General features: G+C 41.1%; 1 protein-coding gene across 2 annotated transcripts in view; it reads right to left on the reverse strand.

Moving 5' to 3' along the window:
• The window catches only part of LOC127161147 (uncharacterized), a 43,204-nt gene extending 18,099 nt beyond the window's left edge, over positions 1 to 25,105 (reverse strand). For both annotated transcript variants that reach the window (XM_051103793.1, XM_051103794.1), the window contains exons 1-2: positions 24,773 to 25,105; positions 23,587 to 23,886 (exon numbers count right to left, since the gene is read on the reverse strand). In XM_051103793.1, coding sequence (XP_050959750.1) covers positions 23,587 to 23,886; positions 24,773 to 24,818 — 346 coding nt within the window. In that variant the 5' untranslated portion in view covers positions 24,819 to 25,105. The remainder of the gene's footprint in view (positions 1 to 23,586; positions 23,887 to 24,772) is intronic.

The raw sequence follows: 25,105 nt of genomic DNA on the forward strand, positions 1-25,105 counted from the left end.
GGATCAACATCCTTGTTAATCCTGGAACAACATTTCAATCAGCCAATCAGAATTGAGGGATAACTTTTCAGGAAATATCAGTTTTAGACTTAGAATAACAGTTTGATGCTTCTACACCTTTCTTAATTAGCTATCATTTCCTTCTGATTTTAGGAATAAATTGTGGTTATGGTTAGGTTTAGGGGTAGGGATTGGGTTAAGTCTATATTTTTGTACAGTAATGTTGATCCAGGATCAACAAAACATGTTGATCCAGGAACATGTCTTACTTGGCAAAATCACGGTGACCTAGTTTATCTAGTTTTCTAGTTTCTTTTTACTCTTATATGATGTAATGAAGGGCAGAATTCACCAACCAGAGTGAGAGCAAGAGCACATCAACATGCTTTATCCGGATAGGGCTGCTCCAGAAGGATTTGTCATTTTGTTTTTAGACCATAAAATCAACAATATCACCAAAGAAGTGTGTTTGTGGTTGTGAGGGAAAGATAACCTTGTTCAGCTTCCCAAAGAACCCAGCATTAAGGGAATTATTTATGTTGATGTCACAGTTTGCAGACGATCGCTAAGCAAAAGCTGCACATGCTTGTGACTCTTTAGTTCTGCCCACAGCACGCCTCCAGGAGCTTGACTGTTTTAGGAGAGAAGCGTAAAGCTGTTTCTGTTTCTGTTAGTTATGATAAAACTAAAGACTTTTTGGAGACATGAAGGATACAGTACCACTCTATAGGTACTCAAGATTAACATGAGATACTATGTGTTATATCCCCATTAATATTCTAGTTAAGTAGGCACAGCTTTATGAGTCAATGTAAAATGACAAGTTAAGTGAATAAAATATTTTTACTGTTCAGGTCTGTACAATTTACACATAAGGCTACATTTACACTAATAATATTTGATTCACATTTTATCATGTGATACATTTGTACTAAAAGATAGCTGTTTATACTGGTCTGTGCCTAATTAATTATTTATTAATTATTAACTAGTTATTAATTTTAAATGGCGATTGAGTGTGACCTGAACGCACTAGTAAATGGTGACTGCTTGTTTGTTTATAATTCCATGCCAGCTACAAAGCCTATATTCATGATGAGGGAAAAAAAACAAACAAACAAACAAACAAAAAAAAAAACAGATAAATATAGACGTATATTAGATAAAAGAGTTTTTTTAAATGTATTTTTCATTAAAATTCTAAAACTAAAATTGGCTTTGCTTCATTTAAATCTTTTCATGACTCATCTGAAAAGTATAAAGAGTCATTACTCATAAACTAATCAAGATAGAAGAACATTGTGAGAAACTGATTATGTATCATCTCAGTGAACTTTTATTACATTTCGCATGTGTACAGTTAGACCTGTGCCGGTATTTGGTAAAACAATGTACCATGATAATAAACAACACAATATTTTTTATTGTGGACACTTCAAAATAACACAAATATTACAAATTAATAATTACAAATTATTCCCTTTTTTATGGATTTTGAGAATACTTTTGTCAACACCTGGTTAAAATGCACAAAACCGCTGTGTGCTGTGTCAAAGTAATGAGTCAAAGTGACACACTGAATGAAAATGCACACTCACTCTCTGACAGCAGATGGTGCTGATGAAACAGCAGAAATGCAGCAGTTACCCCGGTAACCTCATAAACAAAGCAGCTACACTACTTTCTGTAACAGGATTTAAATGATTTAAGCAGCCATTCAGATTTTTGTATTTGCTATAGTGGTCATCACAGCACTGTATACTTAAAAACTTAAACAAATAGGCTATTTATTTTTACACTTTTTTACCTTTTTTATCTGGACTACAACATGCCCAAGATATTGTTCGGTCACACTTTACATTACGGCTGCATTAGTTAACATTAGTTAATTTATTAGTTAACATACACTGCCAATGAAAAAAATCTTCTAAAGCATTTATCAGTTAATTTCAACATTTAATAACATGTTATTAAAGTCAAAAGTTTTGTATTCCTTAATGGACCCAAGCTAATATGAACTAATAACTTCTGTAACAAATGTTGCTATCTTTTATTGTAAAGTGTTACCTATTGTTTCTTCTAATTCTTTTCTTCTTTAATCTGTTTGAAGCATTTGTTTACTTTATGCATTTTTTTTTTTTTTTTTTTTTTTTTTTTGTATATTACTTTATTGTATTTATATTGTAAGGCCTCTATCGATCCAGTCACCAAAAGAGAGACAGCATCACAACATTCCAGGAGAATCTAAAGCTGCCCCCTCCAACCAGCATGAATAATAAACTTCATTTACAGCCATCCCTGCAAACTCTCAAAAGAGTATTAGAATCTTCTGATCCCTACAATGACACCTCCTTGTCTGGATCAATCCTGCGTTATCTCCCCAGGGGACAAAACACCCCCGTACAAACCACGTGGTTAATGGTGCTCCTTGACCAGTCTGCTGATATAGGAAGAGACACAGGAAGAGAGAGCGATCAGCCAGACCCCTCACGAGTACCAAAGGAACGATAAAATAGTGATAAGGGGAATCTCCCCCTCTCTTCTGAGGCCATCTCAAAACAGATGGCCGGGGCAACTGCTGACCAACAAAGCATAAATTGGCAATCGGACAAACATGAAAGACAGATTTACATTGACGCGTCCCACCCGCAGGGTACGCGGGTCACTACAACATGTCACTCAGCATTCCTTTCTTTCCCTCCAACAAAGAATACACAAACCTATGTCCACGATCCTAAAGACAATCATTTATCTATACTACTAGTAGTGCAAATAACCTATAATTATATGTAGTCTATGTTTCTTATATGCTTGGTGTGTTTATTATAGCCTACGCAGCTAATCAATGTGTGTATAACCAGTTAGCTAGACAAACGTTATTAGTGTGTATGCAAGATGCCCGATGTTTGGTATTAAATGAAAGCTCATTTTATTTCCAAGATGTCGACGTGAATGAAGGTTGATATTATGTACAAGGTTTGCATTTCAATACTTATTGAAGAGACCAACAAACTCTTGCAGAAAAGTTGCCTCCATGTGACAGAAAGATATTATGCTAAAATATGCATAGATGAGCAACGGTATGGGCGGAGCCCCGCCTTGCAACCCAAATGATTGGAACGCAACTTCATGGGACGGACTTCGTCGGCCCGGTTAAATTCAAATGTCCAGCATAACACAGCGCCTTTCGCCTGTTGCATCTCGCCTTTCGCCTGTTGCATCTGCCCAGCTTGATCACAGCGTGACTGTGCCATCCAGAACTCTACAGAACCAGCTAAAGCTTCGCGAAACTCTCAAAGTCCTTGCGACCCGGAACGCCGACTTGCAAAAAACTTCCAGCTCATCACGCTTGATAACCAGTCAGTCAACCGAAGCTCGAACTGACCAAACTGCGTGAAACACCGAACAGCGGAAGCAGCTTGAAACACCTCGCCAGCGCTCACCTGAGCTCGAGAGCATCCTCCGTGTAACCAAGCAACCAACCGAAGCTTCATCCAGCCTCTCCAACTGACCAGTCACCACCGAAGGCTTCCCCAAAGACGTCATCCAAAGAACTAAGCAACCAATCAGAAGTGGCGTGATTCCCTCCGCTAAGACGAGCCCACCAAGGAAAACCCGAACGCAAGTAAAACAAGGTCTCCTTAATCTCTTGCTGAACTGGTGCTAAACTTCCTTAAGCAGCTAAAAGATAAATCTCTGCTTTTATGGTTTCTCAAGTTGCAATTTAAGAACTAGTAGCAGATACTAGTAGTTTTGGGATTCCCTTCAAATCCATAGACTCTCATTCAGTGAACCGTATGCCTGTGTGTGTGTGTGTGTGTGTGTGTGTGTGTGTTTAATTGTTAGTAGTTTAGTTCATGTATCTTAGAGTAGTTCAATAAATTCTTGTTTCATTGAAAAGAACATTGTCTTGTGTTTATGTTCATCACGCTATTGCCTGTGCCCTAGATGTTGCTACCTAGCTCATAACGAACAAATATTTTGGTTTATATTATAATCCGATGGCCACGGGAATAATATAAACATCCAGAGTTGGTAAAATATCCTAAGTTGAACGTTCGCTGGACGAACAGTTGATAAAGGGGTAAATTACTAACTTTGAATCAGTTAATCAAGTTAAATCCGAATCCTTTGGATTCGATTCTCAATTGAATCACTTAAATTTGACCTAAAACCCTACAATATGTTCAGTTATTTTTGTTATAAGAAAAAGTTATTAACTATGGTAAGAAGTAATTTGTTTGATGTGTTCTTTATGTCATTGGCGATTCTGTACGCACATGGGCAGTTAATATGAAGAGTAAAAGAGAACTGAAAGTGAAAGCTAAAGCAGTCTCCGTCTGGTGATTGTCCGGGTTCAAAGATTAGAACAGCCTGAAATGACAAATTAACATATTACACTGTATGACAATACTTTTTTTTTTAAATATTGTGATAATGACATATACCATGATAAAAGCTTTAGCATTTATCACAGCTTGAAAATTTAATACGGTCACATGCCTATGTATAGTAAGATAATTATTATGCATTGTCTGCCATTTCAGTGTGGATGAAAAAATTATTATAGAAATTTTATTACAAAATTGATTGTTAATTTGACATCTTTGTGGAAAAGTTAATAGAAGTTATAAAAAAATGAAAAAGTAAAAATCTAAATATTATTAAAATAAAAATTTAAACAGGGCCTACAGATATAGGTGTCACAGTTATATTCTGTATAGTTATGTTTCATTGTCATTGCGTTTTGTTTTCCCTGTAATGTAACAAACACTTCTATGATTGGCTGACATCTTTGCACATTAAATGAGCATTACATGTGGAGCTCTCAAAAACTTTTGAGTTTTTACAATAACACCCACCATGATTAGCTAACTGTAAAAAGTACAGCTTATAGCATTATAATTAGATATACTTCTGTTGTATCAGATTTTGCAGCACTGTAGCTCAACACAGTTATGTCTACTGAGCACAGTGATCACAATGCAATGCTATATCTGCAATTTCATGAAAACATAATAACTAACACAGTGAAAACACAATGTAAATCAAAAGAGACTTGTTGGGCACACTGGAAAAAGGTTTTTAAGAAGTACCTCATCCAGCTAATTTGTCTATTAATTCAGTTTACCTTCATTTGTTTTATTTGTCAAGTAATATTTTTGTTGTTGTTGTTCAAAACGTTGTTAAATATTATTATTTTCCATTAAGAGCTCGACTAAGACATATTTGTTTTGACATGTAAAATATCAAGGTTACATTAAATTAACTCATATTATTAGGTTTATTTTCTGACTATGGCTCCCCCACACCACTGCTGTGAGTTAACAACACCATTTTGCCAATGTGTGAATTCAAGGAGCTGTGGATGAGATAGTGGAAGTTCTGTTTTAAGTTAGTTTTATGGATGTCCTTTTCTGTTATCACTCTTTCTTTTCCTCAAGACACTGTGAATGGTGAAAATTGTTGTTTGTCTAAACGATGGGACATTTCTCATTCATTAGCTAGCTAGCTTTCTCACCCGACTGCAGCAAATATATTGAAACCCTGACCAGCGAATTCGGCTGACATTTTTTCCACGATGCACAGCTGAAGATCAGCTGTATGCAGGGCCTAAAACTAACTTTTTGCCACATCTGCCAATGGCTGGTGATGTGATAAAATTTACCGGCCAAATGTTTTTTTTTTTTTTTTTTATTAACGGCCATGAAACTCTTTTTGCAAAAACAGGCAGTTATTACTACTACAATGACAAAACATATTTACAATGCTTTTGCTTCTATTAAATGCATTTTTACTCTTTTTTTTGCCTCTATTAAATGCATTTTTACTCTTCATTTACCTATTATAGCCATTCAACATTACAGTGTAATTGAAAACCATAATTTTTCACATTTAATAGGCTCTGAAATATATATCATTTTAAACCATACATTTTAATATAATTGTGTGTGTTTTTGTGCATTAAAGCAATTAAGCAATGTCTTTTCGCTAATGACAGAACAGCTAAACACAATGATCTTGTCTTCGGAAAAGATTAATTTATTCACTTATGTCAGAAACCGCGAATCTCTTTAAAAACTGTCTGTTTTTTATCACTACATTGCACTGTTATATTTTGTAATAGTTTTCCCCACCACCTGGCGACTGACATCATTACATATACTGGCCAATGCAGATTTTTACTTGCATTTGGCGCATGGCGAGTGTTAATTTTAGGCCCTGGTTGTATGTTATGTGGGTCAGCTGAGACTGAGGAAGATTTTATTAACTAAAATATAGAGGAATTGTGTCCAAATTAATCTACCATTATAATCCTACTTATGTGTTGCTGGGCCTAGCACATTCTATGTTGATGTAAGAGGCCATAAGTATGGGAAAATAGCCAAGCCCATATGATTAATTCTTGGGCCCCCACGAGCAGAGCTATATGTCATGTTATTTTAGGGGCCACTAAGAGGCCGTTAAGGAAAACCATCTGTTTCCCATGGTAATGTTTACCTTAGGGGACACCCCCCCCCATGATTTAGGTTAACATGCTTACGTGGAGACTACTATATAACGCTGTCTTGAACCAAGTAACGATCAGTTCTCTATATAGACAACTCGGCTTGATTGTCTCGACAATAAAGTCTATCTTTTGGCATCCAAACCCAAAACCAAGAGTGATTCTTGGACGGGGAAAAAAGGGGAAACCACAACAAGACCTGTATAAAGTTGCGTACACACAAAATGGGCATAGAAATGTGCATATGCAATTTTCCATGCACATATCTGGATTTAAAAAACACAAACAAAAAAAAAACGGCATAAATGTGCTGGAGTGAGAAAAGTAACAAAGTAAACAAGGATTTTAAACTGTTTTCATTTCGATATACACATTTTCTCTCATTAATGGAGAGATAAGCACTGAAATTACATAGCCATTATGCAGAAGTTAAACAAAAATTATATGAATTTAGACATGTAAGAAATTATAGTCTCCCTCGATCCAGATTCCACTCCACAATATATTTTTAATAATGCTCATTTCCCAATATGGCTTAATTATTATAGAGAAGAAGAAAGTCAACAGTTATGTTGTTTGTGGACGATTTAGGATGATTACATCCTGAGCAAATGGTGACCCATTGAAGCATGGAAGCAGGTGTGGGACACTGAGAACCATCTCAGACAAAGAGGTGTTAGAACATGATTAACATACAGACCACAGCTGCTACGAAAGGAGCAACTTCATTTACATTAAGGGTAGTAAACTTTAACTGTATAAAAGGTTTGAGCTAAGGATTTTCAGGGTTCATTCCGACTCCGTTGAACGCAAGGTACAACATGTACTTTGCCACTGCTATGCTGCAATAAACATCTTCATCAAGATCTTCTACGTCCTCTTCACTTTTTCTTACAGACATATATAGTGGATGTGCTTGATCACTTTTTTTCTGTGACTATGTTGTAACGACAGCGAGGAGTGCAAAATAATAATCTTTAAACTAAACTGCAGCTCTCATGCTATGAGAAAATATAAATAATTAGGGAGAACAATGATCAATGACTTATGGCAGAAACTGCTGGTTTCGGTGGTCGAATGGTCCATTGTCCAGTTTGAATATGTCCAATGATAACAGCTTACTGTACAACTGTAACTGTACGGAGGTTGATGTCGTGTGTATGCATCCCCACAACATTACGAAAAATACCACTGTATTTCAAGGATACAACTTAAAGAAATCTGTAAAATTTGGAACGTTTACTTTTTACTTTGTCAGTAATGAGCCAAGTCAGGCAATTGTAGGTTACACCACAATAAATACTGTTAGGCTATAACTGTTTCCATTAAAAATAGATAAAAGATGTTCACCTTATCAGCAAAGCTGGATAAATAACTGCGTACATTATTCGTATTTACACGCACATTCAAACTTCTCACAAAAAACTTTCTGCAGCATTATTCTATGTGGTGGTGTAATTTCAACTGAAACAGGGAAGCACATATTGTCAGGATTGTGTTCTGTTTTGTCCTGTTTTTCCTAGTGTTTTTCCCCCTCCGTTTCTAGTACATTTGGTTTAGTCCTCGTTTCCCCCTTTGGTTTTGTATTAGTTTGGTTTAGTCTTGCCCATATTTTTACTTCCCCTCGTTTGCTCGTTTGTAGCCGCTCCCCTGTTTCTGTGTATTTAAGTTTGGTTGTTCCCCCAGGTCCTTGTCGGTGATTGTATTGTTACACTGTGTGTCTCGTCGTGGTTGCTGTTCCCTGCTGTGTTCCGTCGTTTTATGTGCTTTTTGGATTGTTTAAATAAACCTGCATTTATTGGATCTCCGCTCTCCTCCTGTTCATTCCCGCACACGACGACGAACGTGACAGAATCACCGACCTAAACACTACAAGATGCACTGGGCTGAGGATTTTCTCTGGAATATCCAACAGGCGGGGAGGCCGTTGGAACAATACGTGGAGGAATTCCTGAGCGTTGTTCATTTGATGAATTGGAGTGACGCTATGATCAACGCATGTTTCCACATAGGCCTAACTGATGCTAAGTTGTTCCGTTCCATTACCCCTGACGATTGCCGCAGACCTGTAGCGGAATTTGTCAACTTTGTCCTTGCTCTATGTTGCTCTCAGCTGCGTTTCCTGAGCCAGGTCAAGCTGCAGCTGCACCTAGGACGTCAAGTCAAGTGACAGCTGCGTCTGCGGAGTCAAGTCAAGCTGCGGCTGTTTCCCCTGAGTCATGTCAAGTTGTGGACGCGTCTCCTGAGTCAAGTCAAGTCAGCGCAGCTCTTCCTATGGATGGCCAGTCAAGTTCCTGAGTCAAGTCAAGTTTCTGATGCGTCCTCTGAGTCTAGGCAATTTACGGCTGCGTTTCCTGAGTCCAGTCAAGTTGAAGCTATTGTTCCAGAGTCTAGTCAAGTTACAGCTGTAGCTTCTGAGTCAAGTCAAGCAGCTGAGTCAAGTCAAGTCACGGCTGTTGTTCCTCAGTCTAGTCGAGCTGCCGCTGCGTGCACAGTCCAGTCAAGTTGCAGCTGCGTCTTCTGAAGCAAGTCAAGTTGCAGCTGTATTTCCTGAGTCTAGTCAAGTTTCCAAGTCCAGTCAAGTTGCAGCTGCATGTCTTGAGTCAAGTCAAGTTTCCGAGTCCAGTCGAGTTGAAGCTGTGTTTCCTGAGTCAAGTCAAGCTACAGCTGCTGTTCCTGTGTCAAGTCAAGTTAGAACTGGGTTTCCTGCGTCAAGTCAGAGCTACTTTTCTTAAAGCAAGTCAAGTCAAAGCTGTGTTTCCAGGGGCAAGTCAAGTCAGAACTGTTGTGTCCGAGTCAAGTCAAATTACAGCTGTCGCTCCAGTCTCAAGTCAAGTTACAGCCGTCTTTCCTGAGCCAAGCACTGACAAGATGGCCGCCACGTCAGCCCAGCCAGCTCCCACTAACACCACGTCAGCCAAGCCACAGCCTGTTCACGTCATGTATTCTGCTCCTGAGTCTGCACCCGTCATGGCAGCCCTTCCAGATGCGGTTCCTGAATCAAGTCACATTACAGCTGCCAACCCTGCTAAGTCTAGTCAAGACACTACAACACCTCCTGAATCACGTCAAGCCGCAGCTGCTCCAGCAAGGTCAAGTCAACTCACAATTATTCCAGTTAAGTCGAGTCAAGTCACCACTGATCCTCTTCCGCCAGAGAAGCCGTGCCCATGCCCCCAGAGATGTAAGCTCCAGCTGTAGAGCCTCCTATGGGGGCGGCGTTAACCCATGAACTCTCTGCTTCTCCCTCTATTCTGTTTACCTCCTCTGTCCCTGCTCTACCCAGGTTTCAGTCCTTGACGTGGTTGCCCATCCTGCCCTGGAGGGCTCCAGCGCGCCCTCCAGAGCCTGTGTTGCCTCCGGCGCCTCCAGAGCCTGTGATTCCTCCCGCGCCTCCAGAGCGCCCTACAGATCCTGTGCCTTCTCCGGCTCCTCCAGCGCGCCCTCCAGAGCCGGCGCCTCCTCCAGTGCACCCTCCAGAGCCGGTGCCTCCTCCAGCTCACCCTCCAGCGCGCCCTCCAGAGCCGGCGCGCCCTCCAGAACCGGTGCTGCCCCAGCGCCCTCTCGTATTCTCCTGGGCTGGCTATGCCCTAAGTTTCCCCAAAATCATTGTGAAGGGGGGCTACTCCCCTGACCCGCCAGGGCCACCTTGACTGTGTATTCAGCCATGGCTTCCTGAATCCCCTGACCCACCGTGGTCTTATGGACTGTGTACTTGGCCATGGCTCCCCGAACTTCCTGACCCGCCATGGCCAAATGGACTGTGTGTTCGGCTATGGCTCCCCGAACTCCCCGATCCGCCATGGCCAAATGGACTGTGTGCTCGACCATGGCTCCCCGAACTCCCCGATCCGCCATGGCCAAATGGACTGTGTGCTTGGCCATGGCTCCCTGAACTCCCCGATCCGCCATGGCCTAATGAACTTTGTGCTCCGCTACGGCTCCCTGATCCGCCCTGGAGGTACGGCCCTATGTACCCTGTGTCTGCCCGGCACGGACCTCCAGGGCACCCACCCTCCCACCCCAGTGTTACGGCGCGAGTCGCACCTTATAAGAGGGGGGGGGAGGGGGGGTAATGTCAGGATTGTGTTCTGTTTTGTCTTGTTTTTCCTAGTGTTTTTTCCTCTCCGTTTCTAGTACATTTGGTTTAGTCCTTGTTTCCCCCTTTGGTTTTGTATTAGTTTGGTTTAGTCTTGCCCATATTTGTACTTCCCCTCGTTTGCTCGTTTGTAGCCACTCCCCTGTTTCTGTGACACATATCGAGCAGCCTCGTCCCCTTTTTAAAATAGCCAATAGGGTTTCATTTATATCTGCTTGGGCAAGAGCCGTTAAGCTTGGTACAGCCGCATTTGACAGCCACAGTCTAAATGATTACCCCCTAGACTGAATATGAAACTCTTACTAAAACAAAATGGTGATAATCATGCTGAGGCTGTGTAGTTTTAAAAGTGTTTTAATATATGCCGACTCGTGCATATGATCTGCTCCGTGCGTCTCTGGACCAGAACCAAAGTACAGAGCAGACCATGCATGCTGCCATGGTTCGCATGACACAGCACAAAACCAGACCTCATTTGCCCCAAATCAAAAGCATATTTACACTGTCTGAATCGTTCCCTACCACCTCCATTGTGCACTGCATGCCATTCAGGGACCCACAGACCTTAGAAGACTACAGAGGATAGTCCGGACTGTTGAGCGATTCATAGATACTACCCTCCCTACCCTCCAAGAACTGTACTCGTCCAGAGTGAGCAAAAGGGCTGGCAAAATCATTCTGGACCCCTCTCACCCAGCCCACAACCTGACTGTTGCCATCTGGCCAGTCCTACAGAGCACTGAGCACCGAAACAGCCAGACATAGGAAAAGCGATCTACCTCATGAACCGTTCCATGTTCCCCCCACTGTGCAGTAAAACATGCAATACCATTATGCATACTTATTTATTATACATATGTTATCGCTTTAACAAATCTTCCATACATTCAAATTCCCTTGCATAATTTGTATATAGCACATCTGTACTTATATTATATTGTCTGTTGTGTATTGTCTTTTCAAATATTTACTCTAATCACTCATTTATTTGTCTATTGTTTATGTGTCTCTTTATGTATTTATTCTAATCACTTGTTATTTTTGTTATTTTATTCTATTTATAAGCATCTCAAAGGCATTTTTTTCTTATAATCTAAAAGCAATCTTTACGTAATGCTATGATTGGCGTGTCTTCCCACCCCTTCTCATTTGAAGAAAAAACAATGTAGCATCTGGACCAATCAGACATACATTAATTGTTACATTTAACAAATAGTCTTTAAACACAACAGGCCAGCTACCTGCTGGAGCTCTGGAAACAAACCCCCCCAAAGCAACTAACACCCCAAAAGGGCTCAGTTGCCAGGACAACGATCTGATACCACAGGTTTTATTGCTTCAAGGAATGCACATCTGCCCATGCTACATTTGCCATAGGAAAGACACAATGCCTATAGAGATAGACTCTTTCCTATTCATTCACAGACAAACCTTTCTTTGACCTTCCTATCACACATAGCCCAGGTTATTGTGTACAGTATTACTGCATTTTATTTTAATTTTTGTCTGTTGTATTCGTATTTGTCTTTCTACTGTTTTATGCATGCATTATGATAGATGACATACAGCCCATCTATGTCACGTTTAGACTCTTTTAATTCGTATTTTGATGATCTAAAAGATGGTGTAAATTAGATGTTGATACCCATGCAACATATTAGTGTTTTAAGAAACCTTAGTAGTTTTGCATCAACACCCAATCGAATTACATATGCAAAATACCATGCTCACAGACAAAGAGTCGTAACTTTCCCTCCAAAGGTGAAAGTTACCATTGGTTCGCGGACCTCCTGGAGGCACAGCCTCCAGAGAGCTTAAAGGCAAACGGTTGACCGCCTCCCTTGTTCTTCCTTCTTCACTCTCTTCACTCGTATGCAACCACTGCTCCAAACCATCTTTCACCAGAGACTGCATTCGGACACTTGTTCAATGACCAAGGCAATGCAAGTATCGTACATTTAACTAAACAAACAGAGGTTTAGTATAAGATGTAGACAGCACTGATGGTTTTGCTCAGGTGGTTAACTGACTCTTTTCATAGCTTCATTTCCTTGTCTCTCTCTAACTGCTTCTCACTGACCATTCCCCCATGTATGAGTGATTTCATGTTGTTTGTTTAGATTAGTTATGTGTTAGTCCTTCGTTAATAAACTATTGTGCACAAATTACATGAGTATTGATTCTGATTCTGCCTTGCAAATTAATGTCCCTTTACGATTCCGATTCAAGCTACATGCTCTAATGAAATGGTACTTTAAGAAAGTTATTTTCTGTGGCCAAGAAAATATAATTTCTTAGAGTTGATTTTACAATTTTACTGAATGTTCGCTGGGCGAACAGCTTAGTTGATGGAAAATTAATTCTGCTACAGTTACTACTGGCAGCTGATATAAATAATTGTAATTAATCATAATTAATTGTAATTATTTATATACATTTCCCTTTGAGCTAAATCGTGACAACAAAAAAAAAAAAAAAAAAAAAAAAAACAAAAAAAAAAACAATGGTTGCCACTCGCCACTTCAACACGGGCACCTGCGTGTCAATGGATAAACTCTTCAATCTATCAAGGTAAGATATTTATATTTCATTTTATATTAGCTGAATTGCTGCTTTTATTGGTTTGGTTTTTTAACGGTTTTATTTTTTAAAGTCTAAACAGTTATATAAAACATGAAAATGTCAACAGCTAACTAGTAAACTTTCATTACGATGTTTTATTTACAACTTACACGGTGCAGAAGCTGAAAACAAGTTTCAGTGCTGTTTCTGTGTGTAACGTAAGTGCCCATATATGAACTTTCCACTTTAATAATAATACATATATTAAAAAAGCTTTTAATGTGAGCGCATACAGGCGTCTGCTTCATAATAGATTAAAAATGCTATCTTTGTGGGAAAATGTGTCAGATGTGTACAGGAGGCGTCCTGAAGCTGTCATTACCAATAACAGATTTCATACAAAGTATTACACACATTTCAGCAGTTCAATACTTTTATCCCCATGTGATTTCATTTTATTACACATAACTTTAAAGGAAAAAAGGAAAGTATGGTGACCCATACTCGGAATTTGTGCTCTGCATTTAACCCATCCAAGTGCACGCACACAGTAGTGAGAAGTGATCAACGCGCACACACACACACCGTGAACACACACCCGGAGCAGTGGGCAGCCATATTGCTATTGCTGCGGTGCCCGGGGAGCAGTTGGGGGATCGGTGCCTTGCTCAAGGGACTCATCTCAGTCGTGGTATTGAGGGTGGAGAGAGCACTGGATATTCACTCCCACCACCTTCAATCCCTGCCGGACCTGGGACTCAATCCCGCAACCTTTTGGTTACAAGCCAGACTCCCTAACCATTAGGCCACGGCTTTAATAAACATAAGTAATTTCTGATTTTTTTGTTGTTGCTGTTGTTTGTTTTATTTGTATGTATGGAATGCTTGGGTTGTTATTGACATCTGGTGAAAATTTCATGTCAACACCACCTTTAGAAATATATTAACCAGGAAAAATGGTGACATGTTCTATACTTATTTTCAGTGTCGGGAGTAATGCGTTACAAGTAACGCGAGTTCCCCTTCAGTCGTTCTCTACGACGTTACGTCAATACTGACGTATTTGGGGCCTACTTGTGGGCCCAATCATCTCCGAGCTTTAAGAAGAAAAGGCCAATGAAATTGGCAAGTGGAATTTGCATGCTAAGCCACTCCCCCGTACATACGGGTATATAAGATGGCGGCATGCATCCACTCACTCAGATTTTTGCTTCGGAGCCGATCGCTTTGTGAGCTGCTTCTACAAGAAGAAAGAAACTACCTTCATCGCTGCGGAAGTTTCTCGGCTGTGGGAACATCCTTCCTTGCATTTCCAGCTGGGGAGATTGCCCTGTTGCGCTAACAATGGTAACAATGCTAAAAGTGCTGCGGTCCTCCCCTGGGCAGCCAGCCTAAAAGAGCAATTTCCTACAGCAAACACGAGTGTCTTTTTCAAGATGTGTTCCGATCGTGTGCTTTTGGGGAGCGATAGTTTCCTTATTTCCTCATTACAGTCACAATCACTGTCTCATAGGTCTGGGATGTAAACAAATGCATGTTGAGATGGTGGTTGTGGATGGGTTGCGCTAACGCTCCGTGGGCATGCCCATCATTACGCTCGGTCACGGCTTACATTCATGTGTAAGCCGCCTTTGCGTTCTACCCTTTTCGGTTTCACAGGTCACTGCACCCCCGAGGCGGCATTGGCTAGAAGCATTGGAGACCTGAGATTATAGTCTGGATTGCTCCACCAGGTCAATCCCCGTGGAAGTCCGGCTACTCTCTGCATATTGCTGTCGAGTTTCTGAATGTTGATACCGGTTCGTCCTAGTACGAGCCTTGCTTCTCATTTAGTACTCGTGAGGAAAATTAAGATGTCTATCGCCGCATCAGGGGAGAGGAGGTTCTTCCCGGAGGTTCATTAAGAGCTCGGCTGTGTGTGGAGCTCTTCCCCCTGCACTTCCCTTGCAGGTGGGAGTGGCTTGAGAACACGTTGACGCCCTCGGTGGAGTGTGCGATTGCGATGCATTCGTGCTCGCGAGCACCACCACCTGGTTGGGCTGTCCGTGCTTCTCGACTGGCCTATAAGCGTCTGCCAGCTCCGGCTGTATAGCAGGGCTCACAGAGCTACCGGCCATGCCACCTCCACCTTATGAGTGTGCACAAGGGAAGTTCTGACTCGAGGTTGAGGCAGGAACTGCATTCAGTGACTAAAAGTCTCGGGGCAGTCCCTCGGTCAGGTGATGTCCATTTTATGGCCTAAAAGTGCAAAAACTGATCTTAGCTGAACCTGGTGAGACACGTGACACTGACAAAGCTCGCTTTCTTGGCGTCCATCTCTCAGGTCAGCCTCTTCGGCGACACGGTCAAAGACTTATCCCGGTGGTCTTGGGCAGTTCATACGCAGCAAAAGAACTTGGAATTCCCATGAAAGGGCCGTGTATTTCGACTGCTTGTCGCCGAAGGCGCCCCCCGGGTGGCCCCAGCAGGAACTGCTTCACTCCCCTTCGGAGGTGTTGAGCTGGCCACACCTAGGGGGCGCAGTCTGCCATTGGGTTGCCTTGTTGAGCAGGGTTTCCCAAAGGCAGACTGCCCAGGAGTTAGAGGTTTTGCTGCAGGAATGCCAAAATTGGGAAAATCGAGGGCGTTCTCTACCGCTGCTGCCTCTGAGCTATGGGTCAGCAGGTACCCACCCCTTCAATAAAAGAGCAATTTTCTCTATATCCTTGGGTTTCATTAAATATGTTGAGTTTGTCTGTGAGTGATGCAGGCTTTCCTCACACCCAGGTTCAACACATGGTCTCGCCATCTAACTAGGGAGGCAGGACACGTTGCTTCCTTGCACCCTGGCAGAAACAACGCGGGATCGTGGATCAGGTAAGAGCTGCCTTAGCAGCCTGGCACTACTCCGGGATGCTTGCTTTTTGGGTTGAGCCATCCTAAAAAAAAAAAAAAAAAAAAGCTGGTTGCCCCGCTGCAGAGGTGTTGGTACCGTTCCTATAATGCAGGCAGCAGCTCGGTGACTAATTCTACTGTTTGCTAGCCGAATTTGTCGGTCCATACACCCGAGAAAAGCGGTAGGCTTCGCCCTGTCCGGGTTTTTGAGTTCCGAATTCGTCCCCTCTAAAATCGGGCTACCATTCAGATGGTTGATATAGAAACGCATGTTTCTGTTCTTCGACACCAGGATTGGGTTACAGCTTCGACCTGAAGGACGCGTGCTGTTATGCGCTGATTGCCCTGACGAAGATCATTTTTCTGGCCTGCTTTAGGGGTCAGACAGAGGTTCGAGGCACATGGTAGCCGTAGCCGCTTTGTTCGCACAGACTTTTTGACTGGATCCTGAGATGGGCATGGCACTATGGCACACTCTGGGTTGGAAACCCCTCAGTGTTGACAGCTTCTCAACCACTGGTCAGACCCTGTGTCCTACAGGCAGCTGTGCTCATAGACCAGGGGTCGAGCCTCAAGGTGGCTGTCTCAGATATCTCAGTCATAAGCTAAGTGCCATTTGCAAAGGGCAGGCAGACTCGGGCTCCTGGAAAGAACCTTGACTGCTGCTCGCTTCGAGTTGCTAGTAGTCCTTTCTCTCTACCGGTCCCTTGCGCTGCGGGACAAATGCACGCTAGTCCACTGGACGCCGTGACCATGGTAGCATACACCTACCCCTTTGGTGGTCTATGCTTCCGTCGCATGTTGCAACTCGCCCGTCATCTCCTCCTCTGGAGTCTTGCGGCTAATATTGCTGCATGCTGTTCATTTTTCGGAGAGTTAAATTGCAAAAAAAAGGAAGCAACTCTCCCGAGAACGGCGACTCCAACCCTGGGTTCCAGCTTATCTGGAGTCGATTCAGTGATGATCAGGTGAACCTGTTCGCTTCCTGAGTCCTCCTACTGCTGGCTTGTTCCTGACCGAGGGCTCGGCAGGCACACCTTGGCACACAGCTGGACCCGGGGTCTACGAACAGGAGTAAGCTTCCCTGCACAACACTGTGCTAGATTGGGGGGACGAGGAGCAGGTTCTGTGGTGTGTCTCCTGACCCACCCAAACCTGCATTGCGGACACCCATTCTCCTCGTGACAACCCCCTCTGGGGAAGTTTCCCCTGAAGGAGAAGAACCTTCTTCTCAGTATGGGCACAATCTGGCACCCACATCCTGATCTGCGGACCTGTACCATTGGTTTCTGGATGGGACGCGGTAAGACCTCACTGGCCCCCTCAGGCTGTGGTATATATTATCACTCAGGCTACTGCCTCCTCTATGAGGCAGGCATATGCTCTGAGGTGAGGTCTTTCTGTTGTATGGGGCTCTATTCGCCGAGTTAACCCGAGATGCTCGGTCAGGGTGGTGCTTCCCTTCTTGCAGTTGGAGCAAAGGATGTTCCCTCCACTGTAGGGTTCATCGTGGCCATCTCAGCATATCAAAAAGAAAAATATGCTGGGAATGGTCATCTCTAGGGAGGCATCACCTGACTGACAGGTTCTTGAAGGGTGCAGGGGGATAACTCCCTCTAGGATTGCACCTTATCCCTTCTTTGGGTCTCTCTGTGGCCCTCTTAGGTCTACGGAGCATCCCCTTTGAGCTGCTTAGATCAGTCGAGCTACAAATTCGGTCGCTTAGACCTCACTCCTGATCACGATCACTTCCATGAAAAGGGTGGAGAACCTGCATGCATTCTTCAACGGAAGTGCCTTAAATTAGGTCCGGCTATTCTCAAGCATTCTTGAGATCCCGGTCTGGTTATGTGCCCGGGGTTCTCCACCTTTCACCTTCGGGTTCAGGTGGTGGACCTGCAAGTGCTGCCGCTGGAGGTGGCAGACCCGGCCTTAGCGTTGCTGTGTCCTTCATGCTATTCACGTTACTGGACTGCACCCGGGGAAGTACTTGCTCCGTTCAGCTCTTGTTTGCTTACGGGTCAGCAAAAAAACGGGGAATGCTGTCCTCAAGCAGAAGTTGGCCATTGGGTGGAAATTGGGCCTCACCTCAGCTTCTTAGTACCGAGATGAGCTGTGCCCCCCTGGAGTCGAGTCCTCTCTATGAAGGGTACTCCTCCCAGGCATGGTGCATAGTGCTTCTCTAGCAAACTTGGAGCTGCGGGTCAGGCGGCACCATTCACTGCGCAAGATTCCTCTTGCGCTGAGCTGTGTCCTCCCGTGTGTGGCGGGTAACTCAGGTAATTGCGGGAGGACAGCTTGGTGTTGGCTTACTGCGCCATTCCTTACGGATCGGTGCGCTTCTCCCAGTTGTTTCCCCTCTGTGAACTCTAGGCCCTCCATTTCCCCGCAGTCCGGATTAGAGCGGAGTAGTCCGTGACTGTGCCTGTGCTCCGACAGGGGGTCTCCTTCGCCCCCTGAAGGTTGTGGCATAATGTTCCCCCTAATATCCAGAGGGACCCCAAATACGTCAGTATTGACGTAATGTCGTAGAGAACGACTGAAGGGGAACGTCTCGGTTACAACTGTAACCCTTGTTCCCTGAAGGAGGGAACGGAGACGTTACGTCCTTCCTGTCACAATCCTGAACTGCGCTGAATGCCGGGATGTCTCTCGGCTCCTCAGCATAAAACCTGAGTGAGTGGATGCATGCCGCCATCTTATATACCCGTATGTATGGGGGAGTGGATTAGCATGCAAATTCCACTCGCCAATTTCACTGGCCTTTTCTTCTTAAAGCTCGGAGGTCATTGGGCCCCCAAGTAGGCCCCAAATACATTAGTATTGACTTAAAGTCTCCGTTCCCTCCTTCAGGGAACGAGGTTTACAGTTGTAACCGAGACGTTACATAATAATGTTACTTTTTTCAAGTAACTAGTAAAGTAATGCATTACTCTTAAATTTTTAAGAAAATATCTGATTTACTTTTTCAGATAAGTAACATTTACTTTTTCCCACATTTATTGATTGAGAAGGAGTAAACATGATATTACTGTATTCTAGACTAAATGTGAACATGCATTAATTCATCTCACTCACAAAAAAACAGATTCAGTATACCTCAAAATGAATAAAAACTGTGAAATGTAAACTCAGAATATGACACAACCCTGCAATAATTAAATATGTTAAATAAAACAAATGTCCTTTATGTATTTAATCCCATTTTATTAACCAGTGTCTTTGCTGCTGACCTTCAATGATGCAATTCAACCATACTAATAAGCAAAAATGACTTAAGATAAACTAACATTTGTGCTTCATTTTTTATAGCTGTAGATTGATCTCCTGCATAAATGTACTTTTCTTTCAGCCTGAGGTGAATTAATTTCACTTTTGGTGTAAAAGGGCATTACATTAGAATTGTTTTATATTAAAACAAAGAAGCAAGCCCTGCCCAGATTTTAAAAATTTCACACATTTAAAAAATGGACTGGACAAAATTATTGGCACCTTGTCAAAATTGTAAGAAACAATTGCTTCTCAAGCATGTGATGCTCCTGTAATTTGTATTTAGACACCTGTGGCAAGTAACAGCTGTGGGCAATATAGATATCACACTTGCAACCAGTTAAAATGGAGAAAAGTTGACTCAACCTTTGTGTCACACTGAGCATGGAGAAAAGAATGAAGTGTAAAGAGTTGTCTGTGGATTTGAGAGAAAAACTTGTGGAAAAACATGGACAATCTCAAGGTTACAAGTCCATCTCTAGAGATGCTAATGTTCCTGTGTCCACTGTGCACAATATCGTCAAGAGGTTTACAGCCCATGGCACTGTAGCTAACCTCCCTGGACGTGGACGGAAGAGCAGGACAATGTCCCGAAATACACTTCAAAAAGCACTCTATGGTTGTAAATGGTTTTATTCTCGCTTTAGTATTGTTGTTGCTGCCACCATATCCTGGAGACGCTGTGTGTTTTGTTGCAAAAGCAAAACTGCTTTGTTTAGCCTTCCAAATGAGGACACAACTAGAAATCAGTGATTAAGTTATATTTACAACACTGTTCCAGAAGAGTACAACGCAAATATTTAAGTGTGTGCAGCGCATTTTACAGAGGACTGTTTCCTGAACCTGAGAGAGTAGCCCACAATGTCAGCTGTGCACAAAGGCTGTAAAGTGACTATTCAAATGTGAGTTTTGAGCAGTGTAGAATACTGCTAGTTGTTTGTCGTTTCTATGATAATGCAAATATGGTTTTATGTTTAGGTGGCGCAACGCAATGCATAAAAAGGCAGTATGAGTCATTATAATCAGTAATTACAGCCCCAAAGGATGCAACAAATGCCTCGTTTATAGTGGGTTTTGGGTTTGTTTTTTTCTTGTCACACTGGAACATGCCATCACAACATGTTAAGGGGCATAACATTTCTGTCACATATCTGGCCAATCACAACACACTGAATAGCTGACCAATCAGAGCACACACCGCTTTTCACAACGATGAGCTTTGTAAAGATTGCACGTCTCAGAAAGGTGGGGCAGAGAGCAGCAACAATAATGTACAGTATGTGGAAATTAATGTTTTTGAACCTTAAACTGCGTAAACACATTGAATTACACCAAATACACCAAATAATTTTCTTTTTAGCAATATCATATGACAAGCAAATCATATGACAATAATATAGCAATATCATATGACAAATCAAATATGATTTAATGACACGCAGCAGCATGTTTAGTACTGTCGCTTTAAGACCTGCACACATCTAATATTTAGGCATGCATCCGTTTTTCTCTCAACTGTTTACTTTCACTTTATAAGACACTTTAAGACATAACCAACTGTGTTTATATGTAAAACTTGGGGACTGGGGCCCATTTCAATAAGGGGGTTCAACCAACTCTGAGTTTAAACTTGAACTCTGAGTTGACTTACCCTGAGATGGGAGTTTTTTTTACCTTGAGTTTTTTCGGTTTCAGAACAGCTTAACTGAGTTAGTTTAATCCACCCTGAGTAGGTTGACTCTGAGTTTAGTGCGTGCACCATGACTACTAAAAGAGATGATCAATGGAGCACCATGGCAACAGCACCTAACAAAAAGTCAATATGTAACTTTAATTCTTAACCAGTTATAATATCATAGGTAAAAACTGGCAGAACGGTAAGTTATTGAACTAATATCATTTCTGTGCTATACCACAGGCAAAAAACAACATAAAAAACAAAACAAAACAAAAACAGTTAAACATACAGTATAAAAACAGTCATGTGCAGGCTACATGACTACATTTGACATATTAAATTAAATATTCTATTTTATATTTCAAAGTGCAGCAGCTTTTTCTATGTAGTCTAATGCTCTTTTCACATAATTAAATACTCTCTAATCCAAATGGTTGCATTTCTTAATTAGAGTACTGAAATTAACAGCAAAAAGGCTAGCAAAATAATGAAGAACAGATGAAAAGGAGATGGCCACAATACCAAGTATTAGAAGAAAATTAAAACCCAACATGAAAAAGAATAAACGTTGCTTTTGTATTTGTAGGAAATAAAAATGACAAAGTAAATTTATCAGCTGTGGTGGTGGTTATGGCATATATCTCGAACTACCTTTCCATCTGGCACCTTCTATTCCATACAGTAATCAGCTTCATTTTCGATGGGTTTGTGCTCAGGAAATGACACAAAAATTCTTATTCTTAGTGTGAGAGTAAGGCACACTTTCTTTACCGCTCTGCACACAGCGGTTGTACTAATGTGCTCTGCATTCCTGATGCTATATAGAAAACTCTCTCTCTCCTTCGGCTTGCTCCCTTTATCAGGGGTCTCCACAGCGGAGTGCACCGCACAGCCGATTTGGCACATGTTTTACGCCCTTTCTGTTTTGCACGTTTTACGCCCTGCCCTTCCTGCCACAGTACTGGGACACACTCACTCACTAATGTTATATAGAAAACTACCATTTAAAAATGCTACCGCTCAAATAAATACATACATACAAATACATACAAAAAAACAACAATGTAAATAATCCTATATATAATAATAAAAATAATCATATGTATAAAAGGACATGCTATAACAACTCCCATCGTTCAACTCTCCTTCATAGAGTCATCAAGCTTTGCCTATTGCTTTGAAAATGTGACCTCTAGCGGCGAAAACCGACATATTGTGCCTTTAAGTATATTTTTATTATTTTGCAAATTATCTGCCAGTGGGATAACAAAAATAATCTTGTTTCCATTTGCATTAGGATTTTTTTTTCAATTTTTAAGTAAAATGCATTCCAAAATACTCACTAAAAAAAAATCTAAGACCATTCTAAAAACCAGAGTTTCCCTCATTTCAGGGTTGACATACTCAGAGTTTTTACTTAACCTCCTTTCTGAAACCGGCCCCTGGTTTCACAGACAGGGCTTAAACTAAGCCAGGATTAGGCCATAGTTTAATTAGGACATTAAAGTACTTTTTATAGACAAGCCTTAGAAAAAACAATGTGTGCATCTTGAGACAAAACAAAAGCACTGGTATATTTTAAAATCAGTCAGCGCAGGTTTCTTTCAGTTGAAACAGCTCAGACTTACATTTTAGTCTGGGACATAACTTAGTATAATAATCAGGCGCCGTTTGGCAGGCTTTTTGATGTGTACATGCTTCAGGTGTATGCACTCAAAAAATATTAGTTTTAACTACTACTTCGGTCCTTTATGTCGATGTTACAGCTGATAAAACTCCACATCTGTTTTGTATTTATATTAGCGGAGCAGACATGCATTAATGACTTGGCGTGAAAGATTCTTTTTACACAGCTTTTAACTTTATAGTTAGAATAGCCTATTGTAATGTGCAAAAGTATGTAGGATTAAGGCTAATGTGAATCATTTTAGATTATGTTGACAATGAGCACATTTGTGACAGTGACTGAGACATGGTAGTTTTACTGTGCACATCTTTTGCTGTGTTTTATGATTTATTTTTCAAAAGGATAAAAGAAAAGAAGATTGAAATGACCTGAATATTGAGTCAGACTCTGTCCCTTAGTTACTAGTGCCCGCTTACTTTTGCCCAGATCCAACCAAAACTAAATTTCTGCCTACGCCACTGGTGTATATTATGTTGTGTGGCTATTGTGCTGATTGTATAGTAATATAATAATATATTATAATAATACAATATAAACTACTATGTGCTAACATTAAATTAATCATTTTATATAATGCACTTACTGTGTGCATGTTTTTACATTTTAGTTCTTTTTAAAAATACCTGCACGCAATTACAGCTGTAGTTAATATCTTTAATTACATTTTTGTTTCTGCATTTAAATTTTTGTTCATTAAATATGAAATGGTGTGTCTGTCAATTTTCTGGATAATAGTTCATTTTAAAATTAAATACTTTGTAAACAATAAATGACAGTTTGACAGTAACATTGGGCATATTTAACAATTACATTTATTACATTTTCAAAGAATAATAATGATAAATAATCATGTCGGATAAATAATTATGTAAATAATATAATTATTAAATAAAAGAAAAGAGACATACCCCTAACACTTAATGTCTTTTCTGATGACCGTGTAGTCTTGATGATCTCAAATTTATAATCTCCAGAGTCTGTGGTTTTGATGTTTCTGATCGTGAGATCCCCAGTCTGTTTGTCCAGCTGCAGTCTGTTTTTTAAATCATCAGATGCTGAGATCTCAGGGTACCCTTCATTGATCATAGCAATAGCTTCTTGTCCAAAACTCCACTCTATCACATCTTCTGCCTGTATTTTTGTATCGGTGTGTAAAGTGAAAGAATCTCCAACCATCACTGACACCTCAACATCAGCACCAAACACACCTGGAGAACAAACAGAAACACACATAAAACAGATGAACCTTAGAGGACACTCTGAGATTATTCAGTCATGCCTAAGAAATCTCATGTTACTCAATGCATTCACATTAAATCAGAATCTACATTTATGAAGGCTCTACTGAAAGGATGCCCAACCCTGTTCCTGGAGATCTACATTCCTGCAGAGTTTAGTTCCAACCCTGATGAAACACACCTGTCTGTAATTATCAAGTGCTCCTTCAGATCCTAATTAGTTGGTTCAGGTGTGTTTGATCAGGGTTTAGAACACCCCTACTGTGTCTACCCATCATGATTTTGTTAGTGTGTTTGTGTGTGTGTTTTTTTTAAGATTTATATATGAAATGTGTTTATTATAGAATATAGTTTTGCTTCTTGATCATGACTGACTTAGTTGCGCTTGAAACCGCTGTAAAATATTCCTCAAAATGGCTCTTTCTACAAAACCCCACGTCTACAAGTTTGTCATAGCACTCACACAGAAATATATCAAACACTGTGTATACAGTATATTTGGTACATATTAGTATACATTGGTATACATTAAAAGATGTTCAAGGGCGAAGTGGGGATAACATATTTCTTTTTCATAACAGATTTATATTTATATTTCGGGTGGGGGCAAATGGATGTGAGTAAAATGCGTGAGACCATAGTATGACTAAAATAATCTAGAAACTCCGCTAATAAGTAGCGCATATTACAAAAACAAAAACAAGAAAAAACAACAACAACAACAAAACATACATACATACATACATACATACATAAATGCACACATTTCCGGTTTGCGAAAAGCGAAACTGAAAGTGTTGCAGCTATGAAAAAAAAAAACAAAAAAAAAAAAAACACAACAACAACAACCACTTACCGATCGAAATATATGTGAAGAGAATGAGTAGAAGCGCTCTCTTCATAGTGATGTTGAGTTATTATAGACGATTCGTAGAGTTACTTAAGTCCTCTTTCACAGAGTGTTCGTCAGCTCTGTGTTTCTGAGCCGCACCCTGAACCAGAGCTCCTACTGTGAGCCCACGAACAGAGAGATAAACCCGAATTAAGTAGTTACTTTTATACTAATTAAGATTTACCAGTTAGTTACCTTGATGATTTCTAATTTGGTGAAAAAGACAGGTATTTAGTGATTACTATTTTAAATAACGGCAAAGAGTACAGAGCAGTATCTAAAATGGCTGCGGCTGCT

The sequence above is a fragment of the Labeo rohita genome, unplaced genomic scaffold (assembly GCF_022985175.1).
Source record: "Labeo rohita strain BAU-BD-2019 unplaced genomic scaffold, IGBB_LRoh.1.0 scaffold_561, whole genome shotgun sequence".
Taxonomy (NCBI): Eukaryota; Metazoa; Chordata; class Actinopteri; order Cypriniformes; family Cyprinidae; genus Labeo; species Labeo rohita.